This window comes from Orcinus orca, chromosome 8, assembly GCF_937001465.1.
Source record: "Orcinus orca chromosome 8, mOrcOrc1.1, whole genome shotgun sequence".
NCBI lineage: Eukaryota > Metazoa > Chordata > Mammalia > Artiodactyla > Delphinidae > Orcinus > Orcinus orca.
In genome coordinates, this window is record NC_064566.1 from 38738777 (window position 1) to 38760883 (window position 22107).

Here is a 22107-nt window from a genome sequence, read left to right on the forward strand (position 1 = left end):
GTGTATGTTATCTACCCATTCCAAAATGATTTTGTGGGTTAGCAGTTTGACTTGAACTCAAGCTGGGTGGTTTCTTCTGCTGGTCTTGCCTTGGGTCACTCAGGTGGCTGTGGTCATCTCAACTGTGGACAGATGGTCTAAGATGGTGTCTGCACTCACATGCTTGGTGGTTGATGCTGGCTGTTGGCTGGATCTCTTTCTCTTTGTGCTCTCTCATCCTATGTGAGCATTTACATGGCAGTGGCTGCACTCAGGTAAGGAAGAGCTGAAGCAGTTGGGCTTATGATAGGCTTAGAACTCTCACAACGTCAATTCTTTCACATTCTGTTGGTCAAAGCAAGTCACAAGGCCGACTGAGATCAAGTAGAGAAATAGACCCCACCTCTTTATGGGAGGAACAACAAAGTTGCATTGCGGAGCGGCTGTATATACGGGAATGGGAAGAATTTGTACCCATTCCCCCCCACCCAACATTTTATTGTGAAAACTTTCAGTCATGAGGCCAAGCTGAAAGAATTTCAAAGTGAATACCCACATATCTACCACCTAGATTCTACTATTAACATTTTCCTATACTTGCTTTATCATTATTTATCCATGTATCATCGCTCTATCAATTTATCTTATTTTTGATGCATTTCAAAATAAATTGTAGATGTTAGTACTTTTCTCTAAGTACTTCATGCATATTTAGCAAGTCAGTATTCAGTTTTTTCTTTTCACAAAACATTTATATACAGTGACGTGTACAGACTTTAAGTGTACATCATACCTAGTTTTGCAGCCTGCCAGGGAAGGGAAAAATTTGGAATAGCTTTTCAGTGAAATGCCTCAGAAACTCAACTGTAGTTGTATAAAAGAATTGCAGATGATGTCTTTCTTGACTGCCTTTCTTCATGTCATCACTAATAACTTTTTCATTTAGTATACCTCAACACTTAGGATTTTCATTTGTGTTACATTAATTTGAATTCACTTTGGAATTTCCCTACATACTTTCATTAAGCATTTATTGAGCACATATTGTAGATAAGCACTGTACTAGAAAAAGGATGTAAACAGGAGCTCTCTTGCTTTATATTCAAACTAGGTGTATCTCAAATCAGATCAGATTAACAGTAGATGCCATTTATTTAATGCTTATGCTTAAGGCCTATGATAGACACTTTTAGTTGCATTGTTTCATTTTTAATTCTTTGTAATTTGGGAAATAGATACTTTCTCATATTTTAAAAGTTAGGAAACTAGGCATGTGGAAAAGTTATCACTTGCCCAAGGCCTTACAGCATCATAAATAAAGGTGATATGACTCCAGAACCCACATTTAATCCCTGTATCTTATTGATTAGAAGCAGGAAATATGCCCTCTGTTGCACAGTAGATAACTAACCCTTTAATTGGTCATTTTGCTTCATAGGGTAGTCTTGATCTGAATTAAGTGTTTATTTTAAATAGAGGACTATAAATGTTTATTAACTGATCATGAGAAAGTTTACTAAACTATCTTCTAGTTTATGAATAGATACTTTAGCAATTGGAAAAGGAGAAATTTTAGTATCATAACTATTGATTTAACTGCAGATAATTAGAAGTGTGATCAGAACTATGTGACAGATTCAGCCATAATTTAACCTTTGAGTGCAGTATTACAGTTTCTTATAGCCTTAACACTTATCATATTATTCTAATCTATGTTACAGTATACATTTTTAAAATTTCTAGAATATTATAAGCCCTAAATTTTTTATACGATGATTTGATAAAATAATAGTTACTTGATTTTATTCACTAGGTGTTGAATACTTTTATTGCTAATTGGCTTTTGAGCAATTTTACAAATAGTAAAAGATTGAAACCGTTTTGACTTGCTATTTGCATAACAGTAAACTGTGTCTGAACTCTTGAAAATTTGTGACTAGCACTTAAGCCATTTTATGCCGAGAATTCTGCCAGAAGTGCAACTGGTTAATGGCAGCCAGTGTGACAACTGAAGTGACAGCTTCTTGAGTTCATTTACTGTGTTAGCTTTCCTGTTAGGTCAGGGAATGGGATAAAGTCATGTATGTCTAAACATGTCTCTTAACCCAACAGTGTATAAGGTGTTTTAAAAGTGTTCCTTCACCAAGATTTTCCCTATTTCATTTCATTTCGTGGTATGTTTGTAAGTGGCATTAAATCCTAAATCATATGTGGTAGATTACAAACAAAACAAATTCGTGTTTTAAAAATCTAATCGAGTGTTATATTTATTTTTACGTGCAGGTCTTGCTATTTTGGAAGCTACAAGAAAAAAAATAGATTGGAGAAGGTTTGGTCTTTTAAGTGGACATGGCTCAGATATCCAACAACAATGGGTTTAAGCAGTGTTCATCTTCACATCTGGAACCAACAAGAACAAAAGATGTGGGCAAAGAAGAAGCATTACAGATGGAAGCAGAGGCTTTAGCAAAACTGCAAAAGGATAGACGGGTGACCGATAACCAGAGAGGCTGTGAGTGGTCAAGCAGCACCAGACAAAAAGCACAAGTTTATAGCAAACAGGATTATGATCTCATGGTGTTTCCTGAATCAGATACCCAAAAAAGAGCAGTAGATATTGATGTAGAAAAGCTTACCCAAGCTGAACTTGAGAAACTATTGCTGGATGACAGTTTCGAGACTAGAAGAACACCTGTATTGCCAGTTACTCCTGTTCTGAGCCCTTCATTTTCAGCACAGCTGTATCTTAGACCTGCTATTCAGAGAGGACAGTGGCCACCTGGATTATCTGGGCCTTCCAGTTACTCTTTACCTTCTGTTTACCAGTCAACTTACAGTAGTAAACAGACTGTATTCCAAAATGGCTTCAATCCAAGAATGCCTACTTTTCCATCCACAGAACATATATATTTAAGACTTCCAGGGCAGTCTCCATATTTTTCATATCCTTTGACACCCACCACACCCTTTCATCCACAAGGAAGCTTACCTATCTATCGTCCAGTAGTCAGTCCTGACATGGCAAAGCTGTTTGACAAAATAGCTAGTACATCAGAATTTTTAAAAAATGGAAAAGCAAGGACTGATTTGGAGATAACAAATTCAAAAGCTACTATCAGCAATCTACAGGTGTCTCCAAAGTCTGAAGATATCAGTAAGTTTGACTGGTTAGACTTGGATCCTCTAAGTAAGCCTAAGGTGGACAGTGTAGAGGTATTGGACCATGAAGAAGAGAAAAATATACCAGGTTTGCTAGCAGACGATCCTTGGGATGCTGTTCTTCTTGAAGAGAGATCACCAGCAAGTTGTCACCTTGAAAGAAAGGTGAATGGAAAATCTCTTTCTGGGGCAACAGTAACAAGAAGCCAGTCTTTAAATATTCGAACAACTCAGCCTACAAAAGTCCAGGGCCAAATATCTCAGGTATAGTCTTTTCAAACTTAGTGTAACAGAGAATTCATATTTGTGTACATAATTTATTTGGTAAAAGAAATATTTTTTATGTTGAATCTTGTTTTCTTAAGTATACTGTGAATGTTAGATTGTGTGGAAAAGGATTAAATGTGTTTAGGCAAATTGAAAAAAATTTTTTTTAATTAAAAATTAAAAAAAAAATTTTGCCTGTGGTGGGTCTTTGTTGCTGCATGTGGGCTTTCTCTAGTTGCGGTGAGCAGGGACTACTCTTTGTCACAGTGCACAGGCTTCTCATTGTGATGGCTTCTCTTGTTGCAGAGCATGGGCTCTAGGCACGCAGGCTTCAGTAGTTGCAATGTGTGGGCTCAGTAGTTGTGGCATGTGGGCCCTAGAGTGCACGGGCTTCGGTAGTTGCGGCTCATGGGCTAAGTAGTTGTGGTGCGCAGGCTCTAGGGCGTGCGGGCTTCAGTAGTTGCGGCACGAGGGTTCAGTAGTTGTGTCTTGTGGGCATAGTTGCTCTGCGGCATGTGGGATCTTCCCAGACCTGGGATTGAACCCGTGTCCCCTGCAGATTCTTAACCACTGCGCCACCAGGGAAGTCCCAGGCAGATTGAAAAATTGCTTACTATTAATATTATCTTTTCTAGGATTGTGGATTTTGAAAACCTATAATCAAGGATCTGGCTTTCACTCATAGGCATTAAAAATAATTTTTATCTGTCTCTCCTTGTCCATTCATTATATGTGGTCCTACTTTCTTTTCCTTATTGCCTTTATTTTTCAGGGTAAATAAGGAATTTTGGTTTTTAACCCCATTATAGAAATTCTCATGTATATTGTTTTGTTGTTTTTAACCATGAATGAATGAATGAGTAGAAGAAAGGGAGGGAGGGAGGAGGGAAGGAAGGAAGTGAGGGAGGGAGGAAGGAAGGAAGGAAGGAAGGCCCCAGAGAGATGGGAGAAAAGCCATTTAAAGGACTCTCTTTAAACACCTGTATTGATATAAGTGAAGAAAAGAACTGTAGTCTATATAGCATAGTTGCTGAGTTCATATAGTCTTACTGTCTGGAAAAATTAGTTAAGGGTGCCTGGGACAGGATGTCTTCTCTTAGAAGAGAGGCAGCAGGGTTTAGACTTTTCCTTTCCATAGATAGTATACCACTGAAGATTTGTATTTTGCTCTTATGGTATCTGTGGATTCTAGGAATGTTTAAGCCTCATTCTTACCTTAATGTGAATCATATCATTCAGCTAATTAGATCAGCATTTGGCTACTGTTTAGGCACTGAGATTCAACTTAGGGGAGGATAAGCAAATTTTGCATGATTTGGATGGGTTTATGTTGAATTGTTGATTCTTAAAAACCATTTTAGATGTCTTGGGAGAAAAAAGCAGATATTAAGAAGGTTAAGAAAAAAGGATGAGGATTTCTTTGGATAACACAATCAGAACCCAGAAAAATCTTAACCAGTGCAGTGTTTTCCAAATGTATTTTGACTACCGCTCCCCACTAAGAAATACCTGTTATTAAGGTCTCTTAAGCTTTTCAGTACTGTTTACAAATTTAGTAACAGAATTTCTTAACACCTTTCAATTTAAAAGTCACAGGTTAATTTCACAGCTTAAATTGGAATCATAAATATTTATTCTAATGTCATATTATTTACTCTTAATATTCTATGTCATCTTGTCATGATTTTTGTCTTTGTATTTACAAATAACAGTCATTTCCTAAAGTATTTGAAAGGAGAAGGGAAAACTTTAAGCCAAATCAGGAAGTGTGGGCGGGGGGCTTATACCTAGTAGTGGAGCTGCTGGTTATTCTGTGCTTAGCTTTTTGAGGAACCAGCAAACTCTTTTCCATAGTGGCTGCATCATTTTACATTCCCCCCAGCAATGTATGAGAGTTCCATTTCTTCACATGCTTGCCAACACTTGTTATTTGACAGTTTTTTGGATTATAGCCATCCTGATGGATGTGAAGTGATATCTCATTGTGATTTTGATTTTGATTTCTCTGTTGACTAGTAGTGTTGAGTATCTTTTCATATGATTATTGGCCACTTCTGTATCTTTTTCGAAGAAATGTCTATTTGTCATTTGCCCATTTTAAAAATTGGGTTGTTCATAGCTTTATGCATAATAGCCAAAAAGTGAAACAACCCAAAATGTCCATCAGCTGATGAATGGGTAAAAGCAAAAGCGGTATGTCTGTACAATGGAATATTATTCACCCATACAAAGGAATGAAGCCCTGATATATGCTGCAACATGGATGAACCTTGAAAACATTGTAAGTGAAAGAAGCCAGACACAAAAAAACATGTATGATTCAATTTATACGATATGTCCAGAAAAGGCAAATCCATAGAGAAAGAAAGCAGATTAGTGTTTGTTGGGGGGGTTGGAGGAAAGAGGGAATGGGGAATGGTTGCTTAATGGGTACAGGGATCTTTTTGGGGGGGGGTGATGAAAGTGTTCTGGAATTAGAACATTTCAGTGTTCTTACCATAGTGGTGATGGTCACATACCATTATGAATGTACTGTGAGCCAACAAATTGTACATTTTTAAATGGTTAATATGGCAGTTTTTATGTTCTATGAACTTTACCTCATTTTTTTTTTTTTTTTTTTAAAGGAAGACACTGGTCCCCCTGATCCTCCCATCTTGCTCAGGCCAGGTTACTGCTGGATTCACATTTGGGTCAGTGTTCCAATAGAGAGATCCCTCTCTAACTGTGGATCTCCTTTTTATGGATTTAGCATGAAGGCATGGTGTTTGACACCGTGTAGTCTGGATTAGGGGTATGAGAAGTAGTTTGGGAAGGGCAGCTGCCAGTAACTGGAGATCTCAGGAGCTAGGGAAAGTTGCAGTCTCTGCTATCAGGGAAAAAGAAGCCCCTGGTCCTAAAGGGAGCTGAGTTTAGGCTCAGCCCTCCCACTGGTAGAAGGCAGAGCCCCTGATTGTCCAGGCAACCCAGAGTGAGCATCCAGGTCACTTTCAAATAATACTCCTGCTCCTTGCATCACACCTTCATGGGTATGCATTTGCACCTCTACAATATATGCATTGTAGCCACAATACATAGGTTATCTTGAATTTAATAAAATATTTATAAATGACTTTGGTTTATTTCATTATCTCTGGATCTCTAATTCTAACTTTCCCAGCAGTGGAAATTCATTTATTCACTAAGGGAAATAGATTATTCCAGATGAGCTGAAATTACCATTCCAGGTGAACTCTGGTTATCATCTTAAACTAGTTGAGGTTTCTGGGTCTACCAGAATTACTTGCTATCAGTGATCCAAGACTGGACTCAGAACCTAAGAGCTACATGCTTTTTATCTGTGCTGTAAATGTTCAAACTGAACTCTTTTTTTTAATAATCACTGAGACAATAGAGAGTTCCTAAGAATCCTATGAGATCAGAGTGACCCATACCTATTTCACAGTTGAAGAAACTGAAATGTGAAGAAGTTAAGGAATTACTAATTTTTTCATGTAATAATGGTATTGTAATTAGTTAAATGAACTCGTATTTTAGAGATATTTAAGATGATAACCACAGTTATCTAGTCTAACCAACTTTATTTCATGAATGAAGAAACTTAGATCCAGAGGGTGACTTATCTCCAATTAATATTTTCTTCTTCAGTTTCTTTGTAACTTAAAACCTGTGGCATAGATTGCCAGTGCTTTTGCTGCAAAACACTTGCTTCCTTTCCCTGTTGCCCTCTATAGTTTAGACTGGTCACTTCTGGTTCAACCGATGTTTTCTCCACCCTTTCCTTTGGTGGGGGCAGGGCTGTGATACTCATTTATATCCCTTTCATTGTCTCTCTGCATACATCTTTTCCTACTCATTTTTAATATTTGTCACAGTATCATCTTGATATTTTCCCTATTTGGGGTACTTTCAGAAATCATCTTGCAGGACTGATGAGGATAGGTAGTTTCACTAAAGATAAGAAAAGAATTCCCCTAACAAGATCTGGGAAATCAGATCACATGGGAGTTGCAGAGAATTACTGCTTGTTCAAACTCTAGGAATCAGGCTTCTAGGCAAGTTTTAGCAGAAACATGTTCTTAGATTTTGTTTAAAGTACAGGGGGAAGGATCAAGGAGTAATCAAATTGGTTGCGAGAGACATGAGTCAAAGCCAGGTAAGCAAAAATAACATGACTTGATCAGCTGATCAATCAGAGACGGGAGCTAGATTACTACAGTGTACATGAGTAGCTTTACTAAATGGCACAGTGTCTGAATTGAGGTGGCTTAGGCTCCTTAAAGGAGTTTAACTGTGGCATGGCTGAGGAGGTATGTAGTTGTTGATCATTCTGTTATACTCTGCTCTTTTATTTTTTTTATTTTTTAATAAATTTATTTATTTATTTTTAGCTGCGTTGGGTCTTCGCTGCTGTGCGCGGGCTTTCTCTGGTTGCGGCTAGCGGGGGCTACTCTTCGTTGTGGTGCGCAGGCTTCTCATTGCGGTGGTTTCTTTTGTTGCAGAGCACGGGCTCTAGGCACGCAGGCTCAGTAGTTGTGGCTTGCGGGCTCTAGAGTGCAGGCTCAGTAGTTGTGGCACATGGGCTTAGTTGCTCCGTGGCATGTGGGATCTTCCCGGACCAGGGCTCGAACCCGTGTCCCCTGCATTGGCAGGCGGATTCTTAACCACTGTGCCACCAGGGAAGTCCCCTCTGCTCTTTTAAAACCCCATGTAATAATTATGTTTGAGCACCACATTCTAAAAGGGACCAGTGGTAGACTAGAGTGTGTCTTGAGAAGACTACAGTGTTCAGGATCTAGAAGCTATGCTATTTAAGGAACTGTTGAAAAGATTGGAGATATTTTGCCTGAAGAAGCAAATATTAATTGGAGCTAATTCACACTCTGAATCTGAGTTTCTTCATCTATAATATAAAGTTAGTTGGACTAGATAATTTCTGAGATCCTTTCAGGAATAATATTTAAAGTTTGGAAAGTTGCCCTGTAAAAGAGGAAGTTGACTTTTTTTCTTTTAAAGTTTTATGTTTGGGACATAGGTTCTCAAAGCAGTTCAGGAAGTAGAATACCTGAAAATCATGGTATTCTTGTAAAACAAATGTGAAATAGTTATGTTCTAAGTTTTCCAATACATTAAGTGCGTTGCTTTGTGCAAATTACATGGTACGTTGTACTAGATTTTGTTTTTGTTTTTGTTTTTGCGGTACGCGGGCCTCTCACTGTTGTGGCCTCTCCCGTTGCGGAGCACAGGCTCCGGACGCGCAGGCTCAGCGGCCATGGCTCACGAGCCCAGCCGCTCCGCGGCATGTGGGATCTTCCCGGACCGGGGCACGAACCCGTGCCACCTGCATCGGCATGCGGACTCTCAACCACTGCGCCACCAGGGAAGCCCTGTGCTAGATTTTAATAGACAAGTGGTAGCAGGTGTAAAAGTTAAAATAACCTTTCATAGAAAGCTTAAAATTACGCAAGTCCTAGTTGTTTATATTTTTCTCTATGAATTGAGAAATTCAGTTTAGTAACTTAGTTTTAAAATTCATTGTCCCAAAAAGTAGAACAAGGACCAATGGGGAATAAAACTCAAAGAGGCAGATATACAGTTAAATATCAATAAAGGAACTTATAAATAGCCATTTGGTAATGGTTCCTCTCAGGTGGTCAATGCATAGTTATTGGAGGTCTTTAATCAGAGGTTTAGTGTGCACTTGTTACAAATGCTATAAAAGGATTTTTATTTTCAAAGAAAAGTTCTAAGCCCTTTTATTAACACTAAAATTTCATCATTTTGTTTGTGTACAAGAAGATAAAGTTTGGTTTGATTTAGACCAAAAGGGGGAGGTAAACAGAACACTAATAAGGCTGATTTAAGAAGTCTGTGACACAAACATTGGCGTGGAACTTTTAATTTTTCACACACCATTCATCTCTATTTAAAAACTTTTCCCTGAGGTTCATATTTTTTGTTGGGAAATAAGATTGCAATGCCTATTCTTTATAATTACTTTACATACTTAAGTGTTCATTTCCTGTAAGAATTTTATGCTTTGTGGTAAAAACTCTGAAGGGTATTTTTCTTCTCACTCAGCAGTCTTACTTCCTATTTCCTTCTAGTGTCTTTTGTCCATAATAATCTAAATACTTTAGTTCAAATTTTTGTTTTCAAAACCAGGAAAAGGCATAGTACTTAAAACTGTCTTCTGGCAATTTAAGTTTAAATCACACTTTTAGTTAATAGCTATAATTTAGCTACTTTGAATAGATCCCAAAGATTTTAGTAGTGAATGAAATTATTTTCATAGAAATGGTTTTGCAAAGTTCTGTGGCTATTGACTTTTTCTAAAAGTTGATTATATTAACACTATAAACATGTATATCCCCATTAGCACAATGTCTAACGTTAATTTTAAAGAAGAGGTAAAGTTGAACAAAATGTGGTTTTTCATTGTCTAGCTGAATATAGTACATTAGTTGAGTAGATTACTGAAGTCTCTATAAAATTTTGGTAACGAAGTAACCAACTTTGTTCTGAAAAGCAGCTGATATGTTTATATTTAATGCTTAAAATACATTTATTGAAAACTTGGTGTTCCATCTAATTTCTGGGGTAAGATGGCATGAACCTGGGAGTTGTTTAGGTGTAAAGCTTTCCCATATTCTTTTTTTTTTTGGACATGGTTTCATTTTTTTTTTTAATTAATTAATTTTTGGCTGGGTTGGGTCTTCATTTCTGTGCGAGGGCTTTCTCTAGTTGCGGCAAGCGGGGGCCACTCTTCATCGCGGTGCGCGGGCCTCTCTCTGTCGCAGCCTCTCTAGTTGCGGAGCACAAGCTCCAGACGCGCAGGGCTCAGTAGTTGTGGCTCACGGGCCTAAATGCTCTGCAGCATGTGGGAGGATCCTCCCAGACCAGGGCTCGAACCCGTGTCCCCTGCATTAGCAGGCAGATTCTCAACCACTGCGCCACCAGGGAAGGCCCTCCCATATTCTTATAACTGCTTTATAGAGTATGCACTGATAAGTTTTTGTGAATTATTGCAAACCTGCATCACTTTCCTTAAACCCTTAATTTACCCTTTCCACCTCTCCTTGACCTCACTACCTTTTTAAAAAATTGAATTATAATTGACCTACAACACTGTTAGTTCCAGGTGCACAACGTAATTTAGTGACTTGGCATTTCTGTACATTACAAAATGATCACCATGATAAGTTTAGTTACCATTTGTCACTATGCAAAGTTATTACAATATTATTGACAGTATTCCTCATGCTTTACATTTATCCTCCTGACTCATTTATTTAGTAATTGGAAGTTTGTACCACTTAATTTCCTTCACCTGTTTCATTCCCCCACTCCCAACCCCCGCCCCTGACCTCCCCTCTGTTCTTTTTCTTCTTCTTTTTTTTAAAAAAAGATTTATTTATTTAGGCTGTGCTGGGACTTAGTTGTGGCATGTGGACTTCTTAGTTGTGGCATACGAAGTGTTAGTTGCAGCATGCATGCAGGATCTAGTTCCCCGACCAGGGATCGAACCTGGGCCCCCTGCACTGGGAGCATGGAGTCTTACCCACTGGACTACCAGGGAAGTCCCTCCCCTCTGTTCTTTATATCTGTGAACCTGTTTCTGTTTTGTTATATTTATTCATTTGTATTGCTTCTTAGGTTTCACATATAAATGAAATCATACGGTATTTCTCTGTCTGACTTATTTCAGTTAGTATAATAACCTCTAGGTCCATCCATGTTGTCCCAAATGGTGAGATTTCTTTTCTTTTTTTAATGGTTGAGTAATATTCCATTGTATGTATATACCACATCTTTATCCATTCATCTGTCAGTAGACACTTAGGTTGCTTCCATATCTTGGCTGTTGTAAATAATGCTGCAGTGAACATAGGGGTGCATGTATCTTGTCAAATTACTGTTTCTGTTTTCTTCACAAAAATACCCAAAAGTGGAATTGCTGGATCATATGGTAGTTCTATTTTTAATTTTTTGCAGAAAAAAATACTGTTTTCCATAGTGGCTGTATCAATTTACATCCTGCCAGCAGTGCACTAGGGTACCCTTTTCTCCACATCCTCACCAGCACTTGTTATTTGTTGTCTCTTTGACAATAGCCATTCTGACAGGTGTGAGGTGATACTTCATTGTGGTTTTGATTTGCATTTCCCTGCTGGTTAGTGATGTTAAGCATCTTTTCATGTGTCTGTTGGCCACTATACCTTCTTTTGAAAAATGCCATTTTTTAAATCAAATTGTTTTTTTGATATTGAGTTGTATGAGTTCTTTGTATATTTTGAATATTAACCCCTTATCAGCTGTATCCTTTACAAATATCTTCTCCGGTTCAGTAGACCACCTGCTCATTTTGTTGATGTTTGCTTTGCTGTACAAAAGCTTTTTAGTTTGGTGTAGTACCATTTATTTATTTTTGCTTTTGTTTCCCTTGCCTAAGGAGACATATTCAAAAAAATATTGCTAAGATTGATGTCAAAGAGCATACTGCCTGATTTGTTCCAAAAGTTTTATGGTTTCAGGTCTTATATTTAAGTCTTTAATTTATTTTGAATTTAATTGTGTATATGGTGAGAGAAAGTCCAGTTTGATCCTTTTTCATGTAGCTGTCCAGTTTTCCCAGCACCATTTATTGAAGAGGCTATCCTTTTCCCCATTATATATTCTTGCCTCCTTTGTCATAGGTTAATTCACCACGTAAGTGTGGGTTTATTTCTGGGCTGTCTGTTCTGGTCCATTAATTGATGTTTCTGGTTTTGTGCTGGTACCATACTGTTTTGATTACTGTAGCTTTGTAGGGTAGTTTGAAATCAGGGAGCATGATACCTCCAGTTTTGTTCTTCTTTCTCAGGATTGTTTTGACTATTGGGGGGGTCTTTTGTGTTTCCACACACATTTTAGAATTGTTTGTTCTAGTTCTGTAAAGAATGCCTTTGGTGTTTTTTTTTTTTTTTGACTGTGCTGCACAGCATGCGGGATCTTAGTTCCCTGAGCAGGGATCGAATCTGTGCCACCTGCAGTGGAAGCGCAGAGTCTTAACCACTGGACTGCCAGGGAAGTCCTGCCATTGGTATTTTGTTAAGGATTGTATTGAATCTGTAGATTGCTTTGGGTATTATGGCCATTTTAACAATATTAATTCTTCCAATCCATGAATACAGTATATATTTCCACTTGTGTCATCTTCACTTTCTTTCATCGGTATCTTATAGTTTCCCGAGTACAGTTCTTTTACCTGTATTGGTTAGATTTATTCCTAGGTATTTTATTATAATATTTTTGACACAACTGTAAATGGGATTGTTTTCTTAATTTCTCCTTCTGCCAGTTCTTGTTAGTGTATAGAAATACAACAGATTTCTATATATTAATTTTGTATCCTACTGAATTCATTTATTAGGTCTAACAGTTTTTTGGTGGCATCTTTAGGATTTTCTCTGTATCATATGTCATATGCAAACAGTGACAATTTTACTTCTTCCTTTCCAATTTGGATTCCTCTTCTTTTTCTTGTCCGATTGCTCTGGCTAGGACTTCCAGTTACCTTTTTTTTTTTTTTTTTAAATAGTGAAGTTATGGTTATTCTTTGTATGCACTTGCCCACCTCAGATTTATTTGCCTCTTCTTTCTGGTTTGCAGGGAAGAGATATTCCTTCTCTTTTCTCAAACTTAACTCTTTCATCTCTTTTCTTGTTCCTGTCTCCCCAAAGTATTTTTTACGATTATTCTTCAAAGTGGAATTTGTACTTACTGCTTTTCCAGTCCCTCAACATCCTCTCTTGTTCCTACTATATTGCAGAAACTTGTTTCTGGTAGTATGAATAGTAATTGCCAATCTAGTGACCATACTCACTGTCCATCCTTATTGCTTCATTTGCAACAATTGACCACGTTCCTTTCTTGAAACTTCTCTTGTATTGCCGTAGTTAAATCTACTTCCTAGTTTTCCTCCTGTAATCTTTGAATCGTTTTCCTTGTCTAGTTTCTAAATACAGGCACTCCCCCAAGGTTTTGTTTTTGGTTGTTTTTAATATATCTGTTCTCTCTCGGTCAGTGCTTTATTCTTGAGGCTCTGAGATAGAGTTTGAAAGCTACTGATCTAGACTCCTTGGCTGTCTATGGTTGAGATGCAGTGATGATTAATTTTATGTGTCAGTTTGACTGGGCTATGGGGTGCTCCGACATTTGGTCAAACATTATTCTGGGTATGTCTGTAATGATGCTTCTGGATGAAATTAATATTTGAATTTGTAGACTGAGTAAAGGCAGATTGCTCTCCCTAAAGTGGTGGGCCTCACCTTAACAGTTGAAGGCTTGAATAGAACAAAAGGGCTGACCCTACCACCAAAAAAGGGGAATTCCTTCAACTTGACTGCCTTTGAGTTGGAACATTGGGGTTTTTTCCCTGACTTTGGACTCAAACTGAAACATTGGCTTTTCCTGGGTCTTGAGCCTGCCATACTCAGACTTAGAACTATAACATCAGCTCTCTTGGGTCTCCTGTTTGCTGACTGCAGGTCTTGAGACTTGGCATCCTTTATAATCACATGAGCCAATTTCTTATAATAAATCTCTCTCTCTCCATTCATATGTGTATAAAGAGATGTCCCAGCTTGATGTCCAGTAGGTGCAGTCCCTTAGGTATTCCTCAGCCTCCTGAAGAGACTTTCCTTTTGATGGAACTTGGACCCAAAGTCCGTTTGGTTGGGATATTGCTCTGTCAGTGATCCATATAGATGCTGACAACAATTAGCAGAGAGAAATTTCCCTGTAGAAAAGTGCAGAAATTGGATGATTCCCAGTTCTTTGTCTTTAGCTCTGGAATAGAATTTTGTAATAGAGTATTTCTAGATGATGACCAAACATCTCCATGGATTTCCAAACCCAAAATATTTACTAGAGAACTCAGTATCTTCCCCCACAAACCTCTTTGTTTCATATATTGGATAATGACATTAGTGATTTTTTCTTATTATCATTTGCCTCTTTCATTCATTGAAAGATATTTGAGGGGACTTCCCTGGTGGTCCAGTGGGTAAGATTCTGCACTTTCAATGCAGGGGGCCCTGGTTGGGGAACTAGATCCTGAATACATGCCGCAACTAATAGTTTGTATGCCGCAACTAAGAAGTCCGCATGCCACAACTAAGAAGCCCACATGCTGCAACTAAAAGATCCCGTGTGCTATAATGAGCATCCTGCATGCCACAACTAAGACCCGGCAAAGCTGGGTCTTAAATAAGTATTAAATAAATGTTTAAATATTTAAAAAAAAGAAAGACTCTTATTTAAAAAAATTAAAAAAAAATTTGAGGACAAAATGTGTGGGCTACAAATATTAACCATTCACAGACCTCATCCTTAAAGAACTCGGGTTAGAAGGGGGAGACAAAATGTATGTGCATATAACTGCAGTATGTAATAGAAAGCCGGGAGTGCTGCATAAAAGTTTGTGCAAGATCAGTGGAGGAAAGAGATGATTTGATGCTTAAGTTGTTTGGAGTTTGAGGAAGGGATCAGGAGCAAGAGTTGAGGGAATAGGTGTGAAATTTTTAAAAAAATTGTTTTTGGTTCCAGAAAGAGTGGAAAAAAACAAAAAAATGCTAATGTTAATGTAAAGATGAAATCATTGGCAGCCCAGCTGTTTTTTACTTTGTGAGCAGAACATTTGTGTTAATTTTCCAGATTCTATTATTACCTTGATGTATGACTAGATAATTAGTTATTATAATCTATTTCTGTCACCATCAATTGAAACTTATAACTTGCTTGAAAGGAAGGACCTAATACATGAAAGGCACTGTAAAAAATACTTTTTTGATTTTAAAAAAAAAGCATCTAGAAATGCCACTAAGGAGATTCAAAATCTATTAAGAAGTGGAACATGAAAAACAGACAGAGTTAAAGAAGGAAAGATGGTTACTAGGTCAACAAAAATACGAATTTTTTATAGCATTGCTCCTGCAAAGGTCACAATGCTGTTTTTCTCTCGTGTTTTAAAGGTTTTTTTTTCAGGAGACTTTGTTGTGAGGTACTAGAATGGCATAGTGAATAAGTTAGGTTGCCTGGGTTGAAATCCTAACTCTGATTATATTAGTCATGTGACCTCATGTGCCTCATTAACTTCTCTGTGCCTCATTTTTTAATCTGTAAAATGGGGATAATAGTAATGTTACCCACCTACTAGAGCTTTGTGAGAAATAAATAATATATACATACATATATATATACACACACACGCATACATACATGACTAAATTTCTTACAGCAGAACCTTACATGTAAGAAATGCTCAGTAATTGCTAGATATATTTTTGTGTGGTAAAATACATATAACAAAATTACCAGATTAACCATTTTAAGGTGTACAGTTCAGTGGTATTAAATATATTCACATTGTTGTGCAACCATCACCACCAACCATCCCCATAACTTTTCATCTTGTAAAACTGAAACTCTATACCTATTAAGTAGTAACTCTCCATTCTCCCCTCCCCCTGGCCCCTGGCAACCACCATTCTACTTTCTGTCTTTATGATTTTGAATACTCTTAAGTACCTCATATAAGTGGAATCATATAATATTTGTCATTTTGTGACAGTCTTATACACTTATAATGTCCTCAAGTTTCATCCATATTGTAGCATATTGTAAAATTTTCTTTATTTTTAAGGCTGAATAATATTCCACTGTATACCTCAGTTTGCTTGCTTTTCCATTCATCTGTTGGTTTATACTTGGATTGCTTCCATGTTTTAGCTATTGTGAATAATGCTGCTATGAACATGGGTGTAAAAATATCTCTTTGATACCTGCTTTCAATTCTTTTGGGTATAGACCCAGAAGTAGAATTGCTGGGTCATATGGTAATTCTATTTTTAATTGTTTGAGAAACCACCACATCGTTTTACACAGAGGCTACACCATTTTACATTACTACCAACAGTGCCCAAGGGTTCCAGTGTCTCCACATCCTTGCCAACATTTGTTGTTTTCTGTTTTTTTGTTTGTTTGTTTGTTTTTGTGGTACGCGGGCCTCTCACCATTGTGGCCTCTCTCGCCGCGGAGCACAGGCTCCGGACGCGCAGGCTTAGCGGCCATGGCCCACAGGCCCAGCCGCTCCGGGGCACGAACCTATGTCCCCTGCATCGGCAGGCGGACTCCCAACCACTGCGCCACCAGGGAAGTCCTGTTTTTTGTTTTTTTTTGTTTTTTTGTTTTTTTGTGTTTTTTTTTTTTGCGGTACTCGGGCCTCTCACTGTTGTGGCCTCTCCCGTTGTGGAGCACAGGCTCCGGACGCGCAGGCTCAGCGGCCATGGCTCACGGGCCCAGCCGCTCCGCATGTGGGATCTTCCCGAACCGGGGCACGAACCCGTGTCCCCTGCATCGGCAGGCAGACTCTCAACCACTGCGCCACCAGGGAAGCCCTGTTTTTTGTTTTTAATAGTAGCTATCCTAGTGAGTGTGAGGTGGTATCTCACTGTAATTTAGATATTATTTTTAATAATAATAATAATTAGAAAAATACTTATTTTATAGAATCAGATATTAATTATGAAAATTACTGCTGTTCTTTTTAGGAGACAGTTGAAGGAACTACATAGTGCCTTATATTTTTTCATTGTTTTATGATTGCTATGGCAAATTCATTGGTTCTATGGAAGTAAATTTTAACTTGTTTTTAGAGGGAGCAGAACATTTAACAAATTGAACCAATGGTTGGGTTCCTTATGAACTGGATATAAAGTTTTACAAAAATATGAAATTCAGTTAAATTTGATTCTTGTCTTCAAGGAGCTTTCACATTAGGACAAATATAAAACAGGATGTAATGATACTGGTGTTTGGTTCAGACTAAGTACTTAGAAATTCTAGGAGGGAAGAAATGCTTCATACTGAATATTCATAGAAGACATTGTAGATGAAGTGGCATTCCATTGGGCCTTAAAAAATTAATAGATCTTTGACTTGTGTTGTGAGGGAAGGTTAGGAGGAAGACATTGAAGACAAACAGATTCAGAGGCAAGATAGTTCAGTTTGTGTTTCATAGGAACAGGATATGAGTCAAACTAACTTGGACATAATATTCACTTGGGAAGTTCTGGGAAATACTATTGGATTAGATTGTGGCAAACTTGGAGTGGCAAACCAGAGGATTTCTTTAGAAATATAAAAATCCATTTTTCAGGTAGTATGGTCTATTTGCTACGATACTTGTTTATGTAACACAGATTAACTTCTGTAATTGGTAAATATGGGATTGATGTCAGTATAATGGGGAGGTAGCAATCGTTCAAAAATCATCTTTCCCAGCATATCAACATTTCAAAGCAATCTAGAACAAACTCTCATAGTTAAAGGGAATATCTTAGTAATGCAGGAAAATATTAGGAAAACACTGAAAGTTCTGCAGAAGTGCAAATGGTGGCTACAAGAACAGTTCCACATTCCACAGGGTTAAGCATTCTGATGAAACAGTAAGTGCAGACAGAGAAGCTGAGAAGACATTTCTGTTTGCATTAAGAACTTTGGTGAAGAAGTGTACATCCTGGGGTATATTTTTAACTTCATTGAAATTGGTCTTCGCTAGAAGCAAATGCCCTTCAGAATCCATATAACAAATTAGGAAGCAGGAGCTCCAGGGTTTAAGGAGGCTTCAGAGGATCAAAGACCATAATTGAAGGTGCAAATTCAAGTGGAGATTTAACTGCACTAGTGTTTCTGTAAAGACTTATTGTTTTAGTTAGGGCTTTGATTACACTTTGTGTTTTTTTTTTTTTTTTTTTTTGTGGTACGCGGGCCTCTCACTGTTGTGGCCTCTCCTGTTGCGGAGCACAGGCTCCGGACGCACAGGCTCAGTGGCCATGGCTCACGGGCCTAGCCGCTCTGCGGCATGTGGGATCTTCCTGGACCAGGGCACGAACCCGTGCCCCCTGAATCGGCAGGTGGACTCTCAACCACTGCACCACCAGGGAAGCCCGATTACACCGATTTTTGAGTAGTCTGCCTTAACTCTGTTTTTCCCATGAGCTCTGTTATTTGTAGTAGCGATTTTTCTAGAACTCAGGGCTGGCCACTTCCCCATGTACATATCACATTCTAGCAGAAGGGGCTCTGCCACATTATAAAAGCAGTAAATTAATAAAGGAGTTGTTGTCCTGAATTTTCAGTTTAATTTTCTGACAAAACCTTCTTGTTTGTCATGGTTATGGAAATCCATTACAACTCTTGAAATTTATACACTATGTTCTCATTCACTCAAGTTTTAATGGAGAATGTTCCCATTTTAATTTTAAAGGAAATTTACGTTTGGAATTTGTGCTAAATCAAGTATTTTTACGTAGTAAGTCAAAACACCTCTAAATGGACTCTGCTGCTTGGCTGTGCTTGGGTAGTGAATTTATCTTCCTAAATGTTGCACACAAATTTTGATCAGACATAAACTTAACTTTTGAAGGAATGTCAGGGTGTTTGTACAAGTTTATTAACGTAGAAAATGCCCACTAACTCCTAAAACTCATTCTCTTATATAAAGAACCAGATGCTTTCTTGGAATTTGAGACCTAAGTTGAATATATAGAATTCCTGGTTTATTAGAGGAGTCCCAAATGGGCTTGATATCTTCATTTTCTTAAAACAGAGCCTAGTCCTTTAATTTCATTCAGCTGTTAACTTTCTGAAGTGTTCATTTCTGGAAGATTTTGAATGGAAATGTCTTTAGCGTTCCATTCTTATTGACTGATACAAAGTACAGCCTATTTCTACTTTTTTTTTCCATCTACACATGTTTTTATTTTTATGCAACTATAAGCAAGTAGCAGAATTAACACAACATTCAGCAACTCCAGACCAGCTTTTCTTACACCGACGAGTGATCAATTTAACACGTACAGACTTTCGGATTTCTGATGACCTCTCACTCAGCCCCGCAGCTCATCTGGATGGCCAAGCTTTAACAGCAAAGTGACTCTCTCCCTATTGCTTTTTCCAGTATTGCTCTTTAAAGGAACCAGAGCGGGACACTGACAGCCAATAACCAGCCTGAGATGTATCACGTTGGGGGCTAGTGGACATGCCAGCCCCTGGTTGTCTTAGTGAGAGACAGGGCCCTGAAAACAAATGCCAGAAGATGCCATCACACACAGCCCTGGGCTCGGGCTCACAAAGGCAGAGGCAATCAATCTTTTCGTTTTTTCAACCTCCCTTAAAGATTCTTTGATGCTCTGTTCTAATACTGCAGACCTCGTCTTTTTACCAGAATTTTTTTCCTCTTTAACGTCTGGGTTGTTATATTAACATTTTGATGACCCCATCCTAGTACCAAAGTATCCCCCACCAAAACGGAGTTCAAATTTGATCAAAACATAAACCCCCTAGAATTATAGAGGACAGGCAGAAGGAAAAGACACCCTAAACCTAAATCTTACTGCTCAGGCCTCAGGGCAGGGGGAAGAGAAGAAATCTACATGCATCACTAAACTGAAACACTGCTTGGGAACTCTGGGACGATGTCCATCTCCTGGCTTTCCCTCTGCTTCCCAGACAGCTGCTCGTAGAGTTTGGGCACATAGTCATCCCATTTGGCCTGGTAACACGTGCCGGCCCCTGGAGCCCCGAGCTCATACTTTTTGCAGAAATTCGCCACCTTGAATCTGCCACCGTGGTCTCCAGATCGGTTGCTGAGAATGGGCTCATCACACTTCAGTGGCCTGTCCTGCTCGTAAACCAGCCAGATGTAGTAGTGAAGGCCTGTGCCCTTGGGAGGCCCAGAGCCCACATAATCGGAGAGGACTGTGCCACTGCTGATGTCGTTCCCCTTCATGTTGACCACTAGGAAATGGTGCCATTCCCTGTATTTGGGGTCCTTCCTGCTGGGAGCATCCGGGTCTGTCAAGACCAAAATATACAGTTTACCTGGATGAAGGCCATCCCATGCAATGCTGGTGGGCCAGTTCTTCACCTGCGTGGTTGTCAGCACTTTACCCAGCTCGTCAACCTCTGCCCCGCCGTATTTGACCTGCAGTGGGTGCTGCGGCCTCTCATCCACTTCCTGCAGGCTCAAAGGCCCAGACTGCTTGTTGAGGTCCACGACCATCACGGAGCCAAGGGGGGCGGACAGCAGGGAAAGCAGCGGGAGGACTCGGTGCAGGGTAGTAGTCCAGACTCCCAGGCCTATTTCTACTTCTGAGCAAGTAAAACCAATGAACTTTAAAATAAGGCTTGGGACTTTCGTGGCAGTCCTGTGGTTAAAGATTGCGCTTCCAATGCAGGGGGCGCAGGGTAATCCCTGGTCAGGGAGCTAAGATGCCACATGACATGCGGCCTGGCCAAAATTAAAAAAAAAAAAAAAGACTTAGTTGGCATTACTTTTACAAAGATAGAAATCCATACTTTAAAACTTTGTTACTGATATGATTTATTTTACCTCCATATTTTTGTACATGTTTTTATAAAAATGTGTTTGTGCTATATGCTATTTCGCGTTTTGGGGATCTTTTACTTTTAAAATAAAAACACTCTTTTTCATTACAGAAAGGCCCAAATGGGACCAGTACTTTGCCAGCTGAAAGTTCTCGTCTACAAGAAATTGAAGTACAGAATGAGGAAGTGGCAGCTTTTTGTCAATCCATTACAAAGTAAGGAATTTTTCTTTATAAAGATTATTTTTTATTAAGTAATTTTTTAAAATTTATCTTAACCAGCTTAGTGCTACTAATTATAAAATTTTTTAAGTTTTAACTATTTTCTCCCTGTGGCTAAAATGTCAAAACAATCAGTTAATTGGTACATTAACACAAACTACAGTTGAACCTGTTAGTGTTCTGAGTATTTAGAAGAAAAAATTGAGGTCAGACAGTAGATTTCTGATAGTCTATTACCGAGGGAGAATATGGCTTAAACATAGAAGTTTCATTAGAATTAGAAAATGCCTTTTTTTTTTTTTTTTGCGGTACGCAGCCCTCTCACGGTTGTGGCCTCTCCCATTGCGGAGCACAGGCTCCAGACGCGTAGGCTCAGCGGCCATGGCTCACTGGGCCCAGCCGCTCTGCGGCATCTGGAATCTTCCCGGACCAGGGCATGAACCCGTGTCCCCTGCATCAGCAGGTGGACTCTCAACCACTGCGCCACCAGGGAAGCCCAGAAAATGCCTTTTTTTTTTTTTTTATGGCTGTGCTGGATCTTCATTGCTGCACACGTTGAGGTGCGTGGGCTTCTCACTGCAGTGGCTTCTCTTATTGCGGAGCACGGGTTCTAGGTGCACAGGCTCAGTAGTTGTGGTGCGTGGGCCCTACAGCGCACAGGCTTCAGTAGTTGCGGCGTGCGGGCTTAGTTGCTCCATGGCATGTGAGATCTTCGCGGACCAGGGATCAAACCCGTATCCCCTGCGTTGGCAGGCGGATTCTTAACCACTGGACCACCAGGGAAGTCCCTGCCTTTTTTGCCTTTATAGGGAGACTTAGTTTTGCCATAAACTTTCTAGCATTCAAAATATTGTCCTACTTAGAATTAAGAGATGATATAACAAGCAAGATTAGAGGAGCAAATATATTTTCTGAAGGTTAGAAAAATGCATTTCTAAAATGTTCTTTTAATCCTAAATGTGTCCAGTGTTCTTAATACATGAAGAAACTGAGACTCAGAGAAGTTACCTACCAAAGTTTACTCAGCTAGTCTGTAACAGAGTGAGGT

General features: G+C 38.9%; 2 protein-coding genes across 10 annotated transcripts in view; one reads left to right on the forward strand and one right to left on the reverse strand.

The window, feature by feature from the left end:
• Positions 1 to 22107, forward strand: part of PIK3C2A (phosphatidylinositol-4-phosphate 3-kinase catalytic subunit type 2 alpha) — a 104881-nt gene that overhangs the window by 26980 nt on the left and 55794 nt on the right. For 8 of the 9 annotated variants that reach the window (XR_004479889.2, XR_004479890.2, XM_033416176.2 and 5 more), the window contains exons 2-3: positions 2263 to 3402; positions 20950 to 21053. Coding sequence is in view for 7 of the 9 variants with exons in the window: in XM_033416176.2 (XP_033272067.1) it covers positions 2329 to 3402; positions 20950 to 21053 (1178 nt within the window). In the remaining 2 variants the exon portion in view is untranslated. Of the gene's footprint in view, positions 1 to 2262; positions 3403 to 5960; positions 6099 to 20949; positions 21054 to 22107 lie in introns of those variants that run through there. The other variant, XM_049714291.1, reaches the window with a different exon arrangement.
• LOC105748868 (phosphatidylethanolamine-binding protein 1-like) lies at positions 19877 to 20527 on the reverse strand. The gene has a single exon (XM_033416182.2). The coding sequence runs from the start codon at positions 20510 to 20512 to the stop codon at positions 19892 to 19894; it is 621 nt and encodes a 206-aa protein (XP_033272073.1). The 5' UTR covers positions 20513 to 20527; the 3' UTR covers positions 19877 to 19891.